Source organism: Amblyomma mixtum, chromosome 2 (genome assembly GCF_055824585.1).
Source record: "Amblyomma mixtum isolate Tamu chromosome 2, ASM5582458v1, whole genome shotgun sequence".
In the NCBI taxonomy this organism is placed as follows: domain Eukaryota; kingdom Metazoa; phylum Arthropoda; class Arachnida; order Ixodida; family Ixodidae; genus Amblyomma; species Amblyomma mixtum.
This window is the reverse complement of record NC_143013.1, coordinates 6,194,344-6,211,506: the sequence shown is the minus strand read 5'-3', so window position 1 is coordinate 6,211,506 and position 17,163 is coordinate 6,194,344. Positions and strand designations below refer to the sequence as shown.

Sequence of the window (17,163 nt, the reverse complement as noted above, 5' to 3'; positions counted from 1 at the left end):
TGCTAGGAGAGGTTCCCGAGCCCATTCCTGTATTCCAGCAACTTGACACAGATGCACTCTTGTCAGCCATCAGGCACGTGTTTAGCATGTAGTACAGGATGTTCAAGCCAAAAAAGCGAAAATATACAAAAACTAAAGTAAACACAAAGCAGTTGCCTTTTTTTTTTTTACCCATTAGCAAATAAAACAAAGAAATCACAAATGCAGAATCTACACGCAAATGGGATGCTGAAAGAAAAAAGGCAGCAAATCTGCAGGCCAGTTGCCACATGGCGTGTTGCTATTACCAATGCTACTGCAGTCTGTATCCTGCATGCAGAAATTAAAGGCTAACAGAAAGCCTGTAAAGTTACTGTGTATTATTTTGCTACAAAGGAGTACTTTAAAAGCATTCATGGACGCTCGGTTAAACTGTGGCTAATAAAACAAAACTTTGAACTTTTGAAGCAATTCTAGACAAACTGCATGACAGCAAGTTTAATCACCAATAACAAAGATTTCACCAACACATGAAGCAGCTAAATGCATTCAGAGATGAAGTGAATTTATTCTTTTTGTGTCATAAAAATCTTTACATGTACAAAAACAATTTTTTCAGACAGAGTAGATAAAACTGAGCAAGACCAATGGGCAAAGATAACTCTGGCATCATGCATTAAAACATTAAGTTAAATTGAAGGCTTATTAATAACACCAACATTTGTTAACAACTTGCAATATGTCAAAACATTTTTCACCCACGTCCACTGCACCAGATTTCTTGGTCATTGCTAGGTCGGCTCGGCTGCGGTGCTGCAATGCTTTCAGTGTCCCTTTTTAGCCTACTGTAAAAGGCGCGTGACAAGGAACGCAAAAGATAACAGCGCAACGCCGGAGCCGCGACGCCGGTCGGGGCGTCTGCAACGCTAGAAGCGGTCACAGTTGCACGTGCCTTCCAAAGATGGCGGCACAGTAAGGAAGATAATTACGATATTTTCCACTGCTTTTGTATTGCGTACTTCATTTTTTTTTAGTACGGCTGCCACCACAAACTGTGCATTGGCCAATAGCACTTCAGACAGCACGGAAATAAGTCAGGCTGCAACTGCAGCTGCCTGTGTCAGTAACCTGTCGACCATGCGCTGCCAGGAAATGAAACTGCGGTAATCGCAAGGACAAAAGAAAAACAGCTACGTGGGCTACAGATAAGCAATCCCAAACTAATCTGCAAGCGTGTGAGCATGCTTATCACACAAAAAAAAAAAAGGAATTTAAAACACTAGCACTGTAGTGCCGTAGCGCTGTAGCGCTCAAATTTCGTACAGTGGCGGCACCTGACGGTACGTTGGTTTTTCGAGGTTGGTTTTCTATGCTCAGACGCGGTACTTGCCAGTCTCACTACTCGACCTCTCACTGCAGAAGAATTTAACTCACTCGACTCGAAGTTTCGCTCAGTGCACATTTAAAGATCCCCGAGTGGTCGAAATTCTCAGGAGCCCTCCACCACACCACCCCCACTTTCTTCTTTCACCTCCCACCATCCTCGCTTCTCTCCATGCGCGATTGAGGCAGGTTAGGCGGGTGGGGTGTCCAGCGAGAAGTGATGCGCTTCTCAAAGCGATTTAAATTTCGTCTCGGACAAGCTCGACAAAGCCGCGTAACCGCGTTTTGATTTTAACAGACACCGCGCCAAACACGTCTGGTTGAAGACCGCGGTGGCTCATCAGCCGTTCTTGAAAACGCCGCACATATGCCTGAAATTCGCGAGCGGCTGGCGGCACAGAGAGTGGTTTGTCCTATTTTACCAGTTTAACCAGTTTCCGATTGACCGGCGCTACGGCGCTTCCAAGCCTGCGATAAACCGGCCAGGTGACGCTCGATCGGGACACACCATTCACAAGCATATGTAGCGTAAGTGTACTACATACTACGTTTCCCATTGCACTAGCGTAGTTCCGTCAGGACGTCATTTTAACCTTCGTAAAGCACCGTCGAAAAATGGTCACAGTGCTGCGGAAATCGCGGATGCAAAGGAACAAAGTGGTCCTCGACGTAGCACGAACAGATGCGGGCACCAGGAACTGTAGCTTCGACACCTTGCAAGAACGCATCGTTTTTGAAGGGGCCGCGTTTAATATCGTCAGGCAGGAGGCCTTGTAAACTGCACAAGACAAACCGCTAACTGTAGGTTGGCTGGTGAGCACGAGTTAGCGCAGGTTCGACGCCGGCCGCGGCGGCCGCGTTTCTGTACAAGCAAAATGTAAAAGTGCCGAGGTTTCGGTGCACGTTAAAGAGCCGCGTTTGATCGACTTTAATCCAGAGCCCTTCACTCCAGCGTGCCCCAGAGGCCTTCAGTGACCCGCGGGGTCGTGAGGCGTGTTGAAGAAACGTGCTCATTCGCGGCTGAACCGTTACTTTCGATGACATAGCACAAGACCGTGAGCAGATCTTGGAAGTCGCCAAAGAGCAACAAGAGTTGAACAAGCAAGCGCACACAGCCGCCGCAGTGGGCAATGGGACGCCAAGAACCGTGAAAAAGCCTTATCCTGAAAGCATGCAAGTCTACGGTTTGCGAGCACTAGGCGCTACTGTGATTTACGACACCGGCGAATGCTTGGGCAGTCGACAGACTGTGCAAAGGGGCAAATTCGCTCACTCAATTTCAGTGGAATATGGAAAACATTCCCAACAAGTTACGCACACTGCTTACTGAACATTAAAAAATACAAGTGCTGCAGATGGGAAGCAGTGTCTGCCCAGTCAGATGACTAACAGATTGAGGCATGGTTTTTGGAATGCTTTGCTGCTTCCACACTTCCTTTGGTAAAAATTTACAAGTGAGAATTAGGTTCCCCAGAAATGTCACACATGTGTGAGGGCTATGCAATTTATGGATGCAGCCTCTGATAGTTTCCAGGATTGGTGCTAAACACACCTTTGACTAAACATGAAAGTCAAATCCTGCGAGGCTGTGTCATGCACAAAATTGAACAATAATACTGGAGTGTTTAAAACCATTAAAACCAACCTCGTGCCACAGCAGGAAGCACAAATATACACAGTAGCCCCAATATCATAAAAATGGGGTGTTGGAAGCTGTTGTCATGAAAATTTGTTTTTAATATTGCTAAGCAAGCAATGAGCAGCATTTCATGACATGTGATATTTTTCATGCTGTGAACATGGCGTTACATGGCAGAAGTGTGCGACTCAGACGACCATCAGTATACGGCCTAACTAACCTTCAACACTGCAGAGGGTGACGTTTTGCACTTAGCGTGGATAACAGCTTTCATTTGCATTTGGTGCAAGAATGTTATGTCACCTTCCGTAGTGACTAGTTCTGGGCATGCAATGTGCCTTGAGCTGGCCACAGCAACCTGCTGCTGTTGCAGTTTTGCTGACAAGATAAGGAAGTAATGTAGAACGGGCTTTATCCATGTAATTTGTTTGTAATACATCCAGATAAGAGGTCGGACATTACGGAGGGAAGCAGAGTACAGAGTGAACAAAACTGTAAAGTAGAGAAGGAAGTGCAACGAAAGCTATTTGTTCAAACTAGGATAAAGATCACATATGCGGATCAATATAACTGCACTTGCTGCAGCAGGATTAATTGGGAACACCAAAATAAGTAGTTAGATGTGGTTCTGAACAAGCATCCAGCGTAGACACCAGTGACCTCCTTCTTCCTTTATTCTTTCACTCCCTCTTTTATGCCTTCCCTTAACCCGCTTCAGATGTCCAGCGAGATATGTGAGACAGTTACTACATCATTTCCTTTCCTCTAAACCAAAAGCAAGACCAAAAAACCTTGGGAAGGCATTCCCAATTGACAACTGTATGCGGCAGAAAGAAGCGACACAGTATACTGCTGGTAGATGCCGCACAGCTGGTGAGTTCACCAACATGGGAGGAGAAGAAAAGCATTTAAGGGCCTTATAGTTAATACTAAATGCAGCACATGTGTTTCTCTCAAGTCAAAAGTATACAATTCACATCCAATCAAACCAGCTGTTGCCACAGTAGAGAGGCCACATGCTAGACAGTAAAACCAAGAGAAACACAGGTATGGGAGAGCATGTCTAGGGCATCAGATATGACAGTTAACTCTGCGCAATTTCAGCACTAGGCCGCTGACTGTGAGACAGAAGTTTGTGCTTAAACTTACTCTTAGTGAGAGACCAGCATTTCTGGCAATGACTGCTCATATGCCAGCCTCAAAAAGCACAGGAGGAAGAGGGAACTTACGTCAAGTGACTCGATGCCCTGAAGCCTGAGGATGGTGGACATGCGCTTGCGTGGCAGCTGCCCCTGCATGGCTTTCTGGTGCTTGCGCGACGTCGAGTGGGACCTGATGTCGCTGAGCTTGGCAGTGAAGGTGATCTTGCAGTTCTTGCAGAACGCTATGCAGGCATTCTCTGCCACGGGTGCCAGCCAGCCTGTTAAGCAAGGCAGCCAGCAAGCAAGGCACAAGCATTTTACCGAGCATGGTACCGAGGAAGTCTCCCTCTGCAGGAGGCAGCCCCACAGCACTTCTTTAGGACACAGCAAGTTGTTAAGCAAGAAGTGTGGCAGAAACAAGTGTTCCCACGGATACCTTTGGGTGTAGTAAACATGGACTAACTTTGCTTGCTATCACCATATTGCCTCTCATATTCAGGTCTCATGTAATATTTGCGTTTCTGTGAATATTAGTTATGGGGAGCAGACTTCCACTTGCTTCTCAGTGTAATGCATGTCTCAAGACTATATTGAAGACACAGAATAGATGCAAATAGATACCACAGCTATGCAGAAATCAAGATTTTCAATTTTCAAACAGCAAACACGTACTGATCTTGAGAACATAAAAGTAATGCTGCGATTAAAGGTGAGGCAGTAATAAAAAGAAAATTATGCACATGTAGGAAGAAAGTAATGAAGAAGAATAAGCGAGTAGATGTGGTTTGTCGAAGAGAAAAAAGAATTCAGTGGCAACAAAGCACCATGGAAAATTCACTTCTTTCAAGAAAGGCTCAGTCAAAGCTCTGTAGCTGTGAAACTACCGTTTGAATGCATATATCAGGTATGCTGCTGTGTGCCATGGTATATGATATCATGCAGGAATAATTTCGAGCGTACTGGTTGCAACATGGAGTTTAAAGCTCTGCCTTCCTGCTATCTGACATAAGTACAAAATGCACTACAGCTGCCCAAAATAAAGTTTCATTTCAAGATAAGCTTATGCCTATGTCACATAGCGTCACACCCTTAAGGCGGCGCTTAAGTGTCCCCTACAATTTTTTCATTTATTTGAGAATTTGCTTTGCAGCATGAGAGACGAGAAGTGGGTTTATACAATGAAGTCCCGTTAATTTGAAATCGCTAAACTGTAACTTACGGTTTATTTGAGCTGAAACCATGGTCCCACCAACATATCCTTGTATTAAAAAGGCGCCCCAAATTTTTGGTCTTCTTCAAGTTGAAATGAATAAGAGTCGACTGCATGTACATCACAGTCTTCCGGCAGAAACTGAGTAACTTGCAGCATTTCAGCAATTCCTCAAGTCTATTTTGAGTGGGAGAGATTCTTCATTAGAGGGGTACACTGGAACTGATTGCTCCCTCCTTCTTAGAGAAAAACTGGGGGACTGCTTCCTGTGACCCTCAGTTTGGGAGGCTGAACTATTTGCGTAAAATATCTGTGAGCCTTACAGCCAGTCATATGTAACAGCAAACTTGCGCAGATATACTTGTGCTAATTCTTTCAAATTCACTCAGGAAGTGACACTGCACAACATTGGGTGAGAAGGCATGAATACGGGAGGAAAAGTTCCATGCAACTATATGCATGATGAAATGAGTGGTGCTGTTACATGCTTGACACTGCAGGCATGCAAAAGGAATTTTATTTCAAGAAGCTGAAAGATAGTATTTGATGCCACACGTAAATGTTGCAGTATGCCGCTACTGAGAACTGTTTTCTGGCTACTTGTGCTGGAGTGGTATGCCACATGTGCAGAATTTGTCCCGCTCTACTTGACATTCATAGATTGCTGGGAGTCTTCATAGCCTTCCTGGTGCAGTGGTGCAGCGATGCGTCACTGCCCTGCAACGGCAGGCGCTGCCATTGGTGGGGTTTGTGCGACCCAGATTGCTCTTGCCGAGCAACCTCTAACTATCAATCATTAATTTAACTGTCACCTGCCAGAGTACGCAGTTTGCTCGCAGTCCGGTGAGCAGGTTGTAGCGACGTCACAAGGTTTTGTGAACTAGGTTGCCCACCTGCCACGTAGGTTGCTTCTCTGGGGATTTTTCGTGTATTTTTCGCTCACGGTTGATGCCGCCGGATTTTCTGCAACACGAGCTCCTTAACGCTCGCGTTAAAACTACCAAACTGCTTTAACACTTGCACTGCCATTACTCAACCCAACAGATATTTCACTTTGGAAGTGAAATTACTGCATTACTCTATGTAATGCAGTACAATGAGCACTGCTATGAACTTGGTTTCTAGAACTGAAGTACAGCTCAGTATGAGTGGATTAAGCTTGCACTACACTTTCATACATGTCATACGCAGAAGTAGCCAAAAAGTTTTCATGGAGAAAAAATGATACACGCAGGAAAGGATTGGCCATGCCCATTTTTCATTGCGCCACCGCGGTAGCTCAGTGGTTATGGTGCTTGGCTGCTGACCTAAAAGACACGGGATCCATCCTGGCCGCGCTGGTCGAATTTCAATGGAGGCAAAATTCTAGAGGCCTGTGTACTGTGCGATGTCAGTGCACGTTAAAGAACCCCAGGTGGTTGAAATTTCCGGAGCCCTTCAGTACGATATCCTTCAGACTATTATGAGACATTCCAGCGGCTAAAACGACACGGACGAAAGTAGACGAGACAGGACGAACGCCGGACTTCAAATGTCTCGTCTACCTTCGTCTGTGTCGTTTTAGCCGCTGGAACTTTCACAATAGTACTAGCAACCAACTAGCGCAGCTTTCTACGCTTAATGACATACCCTCATAGACCGAGTCAATTTGGGATGTAATCCTCCATAAACCAAACCAAACCGTTCTCACTGCTGGCCAGTGCATTCTGTTTCCTCTCAACTAACATCAGTTTTTTAGTAATTTTATGTTGCTTGTACATCTCATTGTATTTATCAGGAAAAGCTAAACAAGTCTTTTTAGCCAACAGTTTCACATGTGACTGACAAAGTGTTGTTCAGTTCCTCAAGTAACTATATTCTGCATAAAACACCTGGAAAACGAACGCCTGCTTAAGCAGAGTACAAACATCATGCTCTGTCCTCAAATTTCTGCGTGCTAAATTTGTGTGCGTCGTGTGGCGAGAAGCCCGGGCGATAGCTTCGCCAACGCTTCAGCGAGCTAAATGCTTACGAGTTTGGTCACGTGAAAATGGAGTGAAGAACCGAAAATTATGAACTGAACATGCGCGAAGTCTAAAGCACGCGCCCATTTGCCCGCAGCACATATGTTGGCGACAGTCGTTATGCATCTATCGAGAAATCTGCGCTCTTGTTCGCTAGCAGGAAAGGAAAGCAATTAAAACTCATCTAAAAAGAAACAAAGAGCGCCTTGTGATAACGCCTTGCGCGGTCATTCTCGGTGGCACCGACAGTCAAGCAGTCGTACGCTGGTCTTGAACACCGACCGAAAATTTAGACTTATTTAGACTTATTATTAAGACTTATTATCCCGCCTTCTGCTTTCATGTCATAGCAAGAAATAAACGGCCGCATCACACGGCGGTCGGGCCACTTAAAGTGCAGCAATAACACGAGATGAGCGCCTAACCAAGCAACAAAACCATGCGAACACAGCGCTTGCTTTATTATTCACCGACGGATCGGCTCGCAGAGACAGAAAGGCTTAACTGCAACTGTAATTGTTGCAGACTACTACCTCTTTTCTGAAAACCAAGTCGACACGGGCACAGCGTGCTAACGCGATACCGAAGTGCACTTCCAACTCTGCGACCGCGCGAATGGGCCTACCCACGCGGTGAAGGGCAGAGCTGTGAATCCGCTATACATGACGGGGAAATGGACGGCGCCTGCAAACCGATTTTTTCGGTGCCGCACGTCGCCAAATGTAGCGGATTCCCGAGCAAAGGTGTGCGAGAGTGATGCGAGGCGCCTTTCGAAAGCGTGCGCTGTCTGCAACTAGCCTTCAAAGAAGAGAACACGGCGAGCTTACCCCGGAAGGCTGGACATTCTTCCCACTCCTTGCGGTACCGCTGTTTGTACTTCGGGCTTTGTTTCATTACCCATTTATCGGCTTCTGGTCTGTCGTTCATTGTCGACGCGTCGCCAGTGCAAGCACTCAGAGTGTCTGTTGGCTCAGGTAGAATGCACTTTTTTACAAAATCGCGACGACTTGGGAACGAAGCAGCTTTCAGAAGCCTTGTTGCTTGGGTAAATAGCGTCGTCGGGCGCGTAGCAGGCGGGCTTTTCTTTCTTTTGCCACTAGTTTCGTAACTAGCCGTGAGCGCCTTACTTATCCAAAGCTTGCTCAGTTTTAAAGTGTTCAGCGACAAGTTGTGCCTGCTTTACCGAGGAATCACTCGTTCAATATTTCTTTGCAGTGAGACAAAAAAAACGTTGGCGGCGTTGGTAGCGTTGGCGCATTCCCCAGCGTACGAAATACAAGTCGGTAGGTATGCGACCAGTAGTGCAAAAAGAGCCGCGAAGGGCGCTGCTGTCGCAAAAAGGCAACGCCTGGTGGGTGGAACCAACGTTCTTATACAGAAACTGTCTAAAGCAGTGAAGGCAAAAGCCATTGTACACCCTTCCAGTTTTTTAAAGGTATCACGCGAGCATCGACGGTTCGCTTGATCAGCGCCCTACGACAGAACGAATCGGCAAACTCGCCGAGAGTTGCCGCATGCGCACGAAGACCACAGGTCACGGTGGCCGTCGTCTGCTAGGCTGTTCCAGGAGCTGCGCGCAACCCCGACCCTTTCCTTCGACCGTAATGCTGGCATGGAGGAAAAAAAAACTCCTCTATGAATGCTGGCATACGCGCCGCCGTTATTCAGCAGAAGCCACGTGCCACCCAGCTGCAAACAGCTTTACTCAGCGTTCAAAATTTTTGTATGGGCTAGTCGGTGGTTCATCTTAAGGAAGCGCAAAAAACGGAGACACAAGAGACAACCAACAGGACTGGCGCTGACTCGGCGTTTCCCGAGAGAACCTTGCGATCAGTCTTTCGTTTACTCTTGTTTTGTTTGCAGTTGTATGCGGATATGACTGTGGCCCATGATTTTGATAAGCGAGAGATAAAAAATGAGGTAGTGCGATTGGGAGGTTCGGGGACAGCGCGCAGCTCTAGGAACAGCCCGGCAGACGACGGCCACCGCGGCAGCCGCGGCCTGGGCATTGTGCGCATGAGGCAACTCTCGGCGAGTTTGCCGATTCGTTCCGTCATAGGGTGCTGATCAAGCGAACGGTTGATGCTCGCGTGGTACCGTTAAAAAATTGGCGGGGTGTACATATGTTGTCAGCGATCCGCAAATTAATCTTCCTGTGCAGAAAGCAATCTTGTTGGTCTCAAATGCAACGCGAATGCCTTCTAGTGGCGCCCGCCTGCAAGGTACTTTTCTTTCAACCCAACGGCTTTACCATCGTATTGCTCTCTGCGACCGCATATCGGCGCCTTATTGGAACCTCGTGTCGAAGCGTGCCCGGTCAAAAATGACGTTGCGCCGCGGTATGGAGTAGCCGTCCAACTTCTTCAGGACGACTTCCAAGTTCTGGGCGTTCTCTCCGGCTAAGTATTGGGTGGCTGATCTTGTTTTTGTTTCCCCCTGCGCCTTGACGCCTTTTGTCTTGTGTAGATAACGCACGCAGTTCGTTAAATTGAGTTAAAGGCTGCGCAGTCTCCCGGCTCCCCTGGTCGGACGCCTCTGGAGGTTTTTCAACGCTCAGCTAGGCGTCCGCAGCATTCCTGTGGCGCTGGTAACAAGGATGGTGTTGGGGTACATGGGATTATGGGGGTACAACAAATATGAAGTACTAAGAGGTATTTGGAAAGGAATAATGGTGCCGGGACTTACTTTCGGCAATGCGGTTCTGTGCTTAAGGGCAGAAGTTCAGTCGAGATTAGACGTAAATCAGAGAGCTGTTGGAAGATTAGCACTAGGTGCCCACGGCAAAACCACAAACGAGGCAGTACAAGGGGATATGGGCTGGGCATCGTTTGAGGCACGGGAAGCTAAGAGTAAAATACTATATGAAGAACGCCTGAGGAAATTGGACGATAACAGATGGGCAGCTAAGGTATTTAAATATTTATACAGAAAGAACGTTGACTCACAGTGGCGGAAAAGAACTAGAAAACTAACCAGTAAGTATGCCGGTCATGAGGACGGAGAAAGAAAGAGCATTAAACGACAGGTTAAAAACGCGGAAGTTAAAAATTGGATGAATTCAATGGAAAAGAAACATAGTGTAGAACTATATCGATTCTGGAAAAGGCAGATCAGGAAAGAATTTTTCTATGATAACTCAAGAGGCAGTGCCCTACTTTTTGAAGCTAGATCAGGGTGTCTTAGAACGCGCAGCTACAAAAAGAAATTTAACGAAGAAGATGACACATGTGCAGTGTGTGGTAGATCTGTGGAAACAATTGAACACCTCATAATCAAATGTGATGGTATCCATCCGGATGTCGATGCAGGCACAGTCACTCTTTCTGAGGCCCTAGGGTTTAAAGATAACAATGGTCATGTAAATAAATCTGCAGTGGAAGTCAGCAAAAAGCGATTGGAGGATTGGTGGTTGAAAAGCAGAGATGTGGCATAAGGTTAGAATAGTAGGAAACCGTAGGCAAAGTTGATGGAGAATCTTAATGAGAATTGCCAACACAGTAAACAAAAAAAATAATAAATAAAGAAAAGCTGAGCATGGTGGCAATTGCCACCACCCCGTTTCAAAGGGGGCGCTCCTATCCATCCATCCATCCATCCGTGTAGAGTCACTCCAGTGACTCTAGGATGGTGGTAACATCAAAATGACCAACTTAGGGACTGTTCGAGCTGCTGTCCAGGCAGCCACGACCCTCTATGAGGAAATTTCTTAGCTAAGGCAGTTTGGACGCGGCGGAACACTGTGCCATTCACCAGACCTCTCCTGCGTAAAGGATCTTCTAAACTGCTCTTCTTTTGGGTCTCTTCTGGTTAGCAGCTTCATTCCTTCCCAGCTAGCCTGCACAAAAGGACTAGTCCGTGGTGTCGATTCTTGCTTGTCTGCAGTTGAGACCCTTGACCTTCTCTCCGCGGCAGGGCTTGTTGCTGTATATCGATGTAGCCGGAAGGTCAACAATGTGCGGGTGCAAACTGAATCAATTATTGCCACTTTTGCGGGTACTACCTGCCCGTCAGAAATAAAAGCATGGCTGCTAATCTTCCTTGTCGATCCCCTTCCATTTAAGTCACTACAGTGTAACAACTGCTGGCGCTATGGTCATAGTGCTGGTGGTTGCAAGTCCACCTTGCATTGTTGCAAATGCGGCAGTGACCATGCATCGACTTCATGCACAGAACAGAACGACAAGTGTTGTCTTTGTGGGGGTGCTCATGTAACAAATTTCTTGGATTGCCCTTCTCGGGCTCATGAATACCAAATTATTGAAATAATCGACCGCAAATGCTGTACGCGGCGTGAAGCAATAGCCGAAATTAAAGAAAGCGCATGGCTATGCAGGTGCGTCAGCCCGTTTAGGAGTTTCACTAGATGCATCTATTTTTCAGGCTATAGTGACTGCTGTGCAAGCCTCTATGACTAAAATGGTTGAAAGGATTGCATCCACTGTCACAGAGTGCATCTCTAACGCTCGGGCTACGCAGATTACACAGGCCATGAAAACTGTAATGACCTCTCACATGACACGAATGCCTTCGTTACTGACTCAGCCTTCCTTGTCGGTAATGTCTCCAACCCGGGAACAAATTAGTCCTGATTCTCTTATTCATAGGTCCGGTATTTCAAATGATGTCCCAATCACACATGATGCAGAGATGATGGACTCAGATACGCGAATCCTCAAACGCAGTGGCTCCCCTATGTTTAACCTGTCCTCTCCACATCCTAAGCCGAAATCAAAGAAACAACAGCTGGGCTCTAAGCCAAAGGAAAATATTTTGGGGCAGGCAGTTGCTGCTGCCCAGATTACATAACCATAGGGGTGTTACGAATTCTCCAATGGAACTGTCGGTCACTTATCTCATCTTCAATGGATTTACTTTACCTTATATCTCAAATAATCCAGTTATAATTATTTTGCAAGCAACTTGGCTTTTACCTGAAAAACATTTCCGTTTACAAAATTATTCCTAATTTCGCAAGATCGGCAGTCAAGAGGAGGGGGTTGCTCTTTCTGGTTTCTTCAAAATTTTGTCACAGGGCTAAGGTTGCCTTTCAGTCCTCTACTCTAGACTGTGAGTTGTTGGCTTTAGACTTTGTAATTCCAGGGTGCTATCCCTTTTCATTAGTGAATGTTTATTTTCCTTGTGGTGTGCAGGGTACCAGGCCGCTAGATCTTCTACTAGTTAATTGCCAAAAGTCAGTTCTATTGGCCAGCGACTTCAATTCTCACCATGTACCATGGGGATATAAGACATCCCTGCGGCAAATGCCTTTGGGATTGGGTTACAGATAACAACCTTACGTGCATGAAATCTGGTTCGGCCACCTTTCTTTGTGCTCAAACCATATCTGTGTTAGATTTAACTTTCTCCAGCCCTAATTGTGTTTCTATTCTGAATTGGTCGACAGTTGATTGTGGTACATGTAGTGATCACATACCTATGGTTTTTGATGTTAATTGCCGCTTAATTCCAGCATCTTCACAGTTGAGGTCATATGTTAATTATAACCAGTTTCAGTTTACTTTGCGCTCTACTCTTGCATCAGCAATTAATTCTGCTGATGAACATAATTCGAAAGATATTTGCTCGGCTATTGAGGAATGCCGTAAGAAGTCTGAATTTCTGGTACATACATCAAAAGGGAGTGATTCAACTAGATGGTGGAATGCAGATTGTTCACAGGACTACAGACGCAGAAAGGCTGCATGGAAAGAGCTCCTCCACAATCAGTGCCAGAAAATAGGCATGATTGTTTATTGCCGCTACTTTTATACGCACAATTTCACAAGCGAAAGCCGATTATGAATCTGAGAATTCCGATTTCCTAACGAAATCAGGAAACCGACGTGCACTTTTCAGATTTTTAAAATCGCGGAAAAAGATAACGGCTTCAGGAAATTTACCCTCATCTGTTCTAACTCCGCAAGAAGCAATCGAAACCATTGCCAAAGGATTAGAGAAGCATTTCTTATCTGTACTTCCTTTGCACACCGTGTTTGTAGCCTCAGTGGATCATATTAAGCATGACCTCGAGATTACCTTTTCAGATCTTTCCCCGATAATGATGCAGTTACCACCAGCTGCTCATGGACCTGATAGGGTAAGGTCAAAAATGATAAAGATCCTCTTTGAGGAGTCTCCTAACTCTTTATTTCAGCTAGTAAATTATTCTGACAGCTTGGATTCCTCCTGAATGGAAACTCGCCAAAGTGATTCCTTTACCTAAAAATAATGGCGGCAGCTATTCTCTGGAAAATATTAGACCTATTTTATTGACATCCAATGTGGTTAAATTAATTGAAAGGGTCTTGCTCCTACTTGTTTCAGAGTTTGTGGGTCGTGAAAATATCCTCAGCCACTGTCAAATTGGTGTCCGTCCAAAATGTTCCATATGGAATGCACATGTTGACCTCGAGAGTCGAATTCTCCTTGTGCAGCGCCAAAAAATGGATGCTGCTTTGGTTACATTAGATGTAGCCAATGCTTACGACAGTGTGGAACACATCATATCATTGCGAAGACTGCAGACGCTGCAGTTTCCACACTACTTAATTGCTTGGATACCTGCGTTTCTAGAAAACAAGACAGTTTTTTTGTACACTCCATGGTGTCAACTCTGGAAGATATAAACACACTAGAGGTGTTCCTTGGGGGGCAGTCCTTTCGCCCATACTCTTCAGTATTCCTCTGAGCTCTATTCCCAGCCATCACCAAATTCGCATGTACGTCTATGCGGACGACATCGCATTTTTCTCGGCTGCACCTGACATTAAATCTCTTTATGTGTGTCTGCAATCGTACCTGAATTTGCTTAAGAATTGATTGTGTGGCCTGCGACTGAGCTTAAATATTAACAAATGCGCTATCCTTGTTTTCCGAATCCAAGATACCGTTTCTTTGTCCCTAACTTACCAGCGATAAAATATTCCCCAAGTCCAGCCTTTAAAATATCTGGGTGTCATTTCTGACGACAAGCTCACATGGCGCTCTCACATTGACCATGTTACAGCGAAAGGTGCTCGTGCTGTGGGCATGTTGCGTAGATTAAGCAATCCCCGGTCTGGAATGCAGAAAGATGCACTTTTAATAATTTGTTTTGTACGTCCGACCAATTTTATAATTTGGATCTGTGCTGTTTTCTGGTTCAGCTGCTTACGAAATTCGCCCGCTCGTTCTTTTAGAGTGGGAGGCTCTACGGTTGTGCCTTGGCCTCCCCAAATTTGTAGCTAACAATGTGCTTTGCCTTGAAGCACAAATTCCACCTTTATTATCTAGATTTTGAATTTCTCACTGTTCAGACATACCTTACGATATATGACTCAAGTTTCCACCGTACCTTGTCCGTTTTTTGTTGCCAGCCGACCTCCTTTTTTTGGAGTCCACTGGCCTCGATTTCATACCCCGCAGGTAGTACTGGTACAAATTTTACTTGAACTTTTAAATGTACTCCTGTCTAACATAATTCCGACATAAAACAATGGGTCTTCAGTGAAAATTGCATATGATGACATTTTAAGCATAGTAAGCATTTACCACCAAGCATTTTAAATGGATTATTAGAAGACCATTTAAAAAGCCTACATATTACCATCACGATTGCTACTGACGCCTCCCAATGTAATGAAAAGGCAGGGGTGAGAATATATTGCCCGCTTCTAGATTGGTCTTTTTCTGTGCGCCTTCTGGATTTCACCCCAATTTTCCAAGCGGAGTCTCTGGCGATGGTGCTTGCTCTTTGCAAACTAGACCCATCTTTCTCTGCAGTGGCTGTCATTACAGACTCCTTTTCCTTGTGCTCGTCCTTTGCTTCCGCTATGGATTCTCCAATCCTAAACACCTTCTTATCATTACTCCCTCCACATTTGAGCCTTTTACATATGATATGGGTACCAGGTTATAGCAGTGTGACAATCAATGAAGCGTCTGATAGCCTGGCAAAGGCGTCCCTCAATGGCCCCGTGCTACCTATCCTCCCGGCTACAGCGTACATCACAGCAACGAGGTTTCGGAGAAGTATTTTGCTAAGCATGATATCTTGATCAGTTTTCAGATCTGATCATTTCCTGCATCTTAAATATTCGTGGAGCAGGAAATCATGTCATTCATGACAGCTTGAGGTCTCTCTAACTAGGCTGCGCTGCCGGATCCCACCCTTAAATATTTATTTGCACAGGTCTGGTTTGGTGCTTTCTCCCGTCTGCGCATTCTCTGGTGAACAAGAATCGATAGACCATTTCTTGTTGTTTTGTCGACGCTTCTCCATGATGAGACGACGGTTTTTAGAGAAACCACTGCAACAGCTTGGCCTTAGTTTGAGCAGCCCGATCATATTGTCGTTCGGCACCACCATACCTGGATACAGACACAGGTCTGTTTTTTCCGCCATTCAAAATTTTTTACTGGAATCTAATCGATTACCTTGCTAACATTTTTTTAAATTATCATTATCACCTTTCTTTTTCTTAATATTACTACTATTATTATTATTATTATTATTTTTAATCCCTCGAATATGAATCTTACAGAGGGCCATCTCCTGCGTTATGCATTTCCCGTTTCTTTTTGGTATTCTTGCTTTCTGTTTACTTTTCTCTTCCCCAGCAATCCTTTATCTTTCGTCCATGGAAAAAATTCATCACAAGAACTCTTTATGCACAGCACTTCTTGGCCGATCCCCTTGTAAGGGTGTCACCCTACCCCTGTGTGGGCATGTGCCATTGTACGAGAAGGAATGACCGATTAGTACTGCTGTACTGCTATGGTGACTAGAAGGTATTGCCGAGAGTGTGGTAAATCGACTTAATATCCACCTAAGGTCGCAACAAGAATAATGAGGTAGCCACTATGCAGTCTTCATGGTTCCTAATAAAAAATATTTAGATGATTTGGATGGCTGTGCTCAATTTGATGTTCCTAACAGTGCTGCAGTGCGAGCATGCACTGCAAATAATAATAAAGGAGCTGGGTTTCTTATCAGGTTCTGTGCCATCTGCACCGATCTCTACTTAATGGAGTTTGTGCTGTGCACCAGCGTTTATATGCGACATTTCGGCGATGTCAGTTGCACATATATACTTCTCTAGTAATATGCTGCTATCAGCCGCTGTCAGAAACCATGGAGGAAGGAAAGAATTTGGGAGAGGCCGCCCACTGCGGTGGCTCAGTGGTTACGACACTCGGCTACTGAGCTGGAGGTGCCGGGCTCGAACCTGGCCGCCGCGGCTGCAAAACGCATGGAGGCGAAACGCAAAGGCACCTGTGCGCTGCACGATATGTCAGTGTATGTTAAAGATCCCCGTGTGGTCAAATTATTCCCGAGCCCTCCATCCACTTTCACTCGCACCTTCCTCTCTTCCCTTATGGCGTGGTTCGGGTCCTTTCCTCAAAAACCAATTTTCTGAGGCCGTTACGGCACATATTTGCTTCCTCCATGTCGGCTGCACCATCGGACAAAGATTTCCAGTAGACCTTGCAAAGACATGCGACTTTCGGCGCTACTTTTTTTTTGCCGTGAACATCTGAGCCAAATTATACACTTCTACATGCAGCAGAGAATGCACAATCGCGCGCGAAAGTTGGTGAGTCCAGCTACTTTTGTAGCGAAAGGTACATTGGCCACGAACTTGCAATTTCGCTGTGGCGGTGCTCCGAGAAGGCACAAGCACAGACCTTGAGCCGTTGCCTAGCAACCGCCACAGTTGGCGGATGCCGGCATGACGTCACACCGTGGATCACACCGCTTGCCTCGGCGTTGCGCTCGCCTCCGCTCGCTTCGCCAGCTGTGTCGCATGCCTGATAACATATCGGAGG

The 17,163-nt window shown here is 45.7% G+C and overlaps 1 protein-coding gene and 1 pseudogene across 2 annotated transcripts in view; one reads left to right on the top strand and one right to left on the bottom strand.

The window, feature by feature from the left end:
- Positions 1-8,639, bottom strand: part of LOC149358295 (acylamino-acid-releasing enzyme-like) — a 36,681-nt gene extending 28,042 nt beyond the window's left edge. The window contains exons 1-2 of one of the 2 annotated variants that reach the window (XM_089570321.1): positions 8,184-8,639; positions 4,231-4,421 (exon numbers count right to left, since the gene is read on the bottom strand). In XM_089570321.1, the coding sequence (XP_089426447.1) occupies positions 4,231-4,421; positions 8,184-8,283 (291 nt within the window). In that variant the 5' untranslated portion in view covers positions 8,284-8,639. Of the gene's footprint in view, positions 1-741; positions 897-4,230; positions 4,422-8,183 lie in introns of those variants that run through there. The other variant, XM_089570323.1, reaches the window with a different exon arrangement.
- Positions 8,640-13,414: 4,775 nt separating this feature from the next.
- Positions 13,415-16,261, top strand: LOC149358294 (uncharacterized; annotated as a pseudogene).
- Positions 16,262-17,163: the final 902 nt, after the last annotated feature.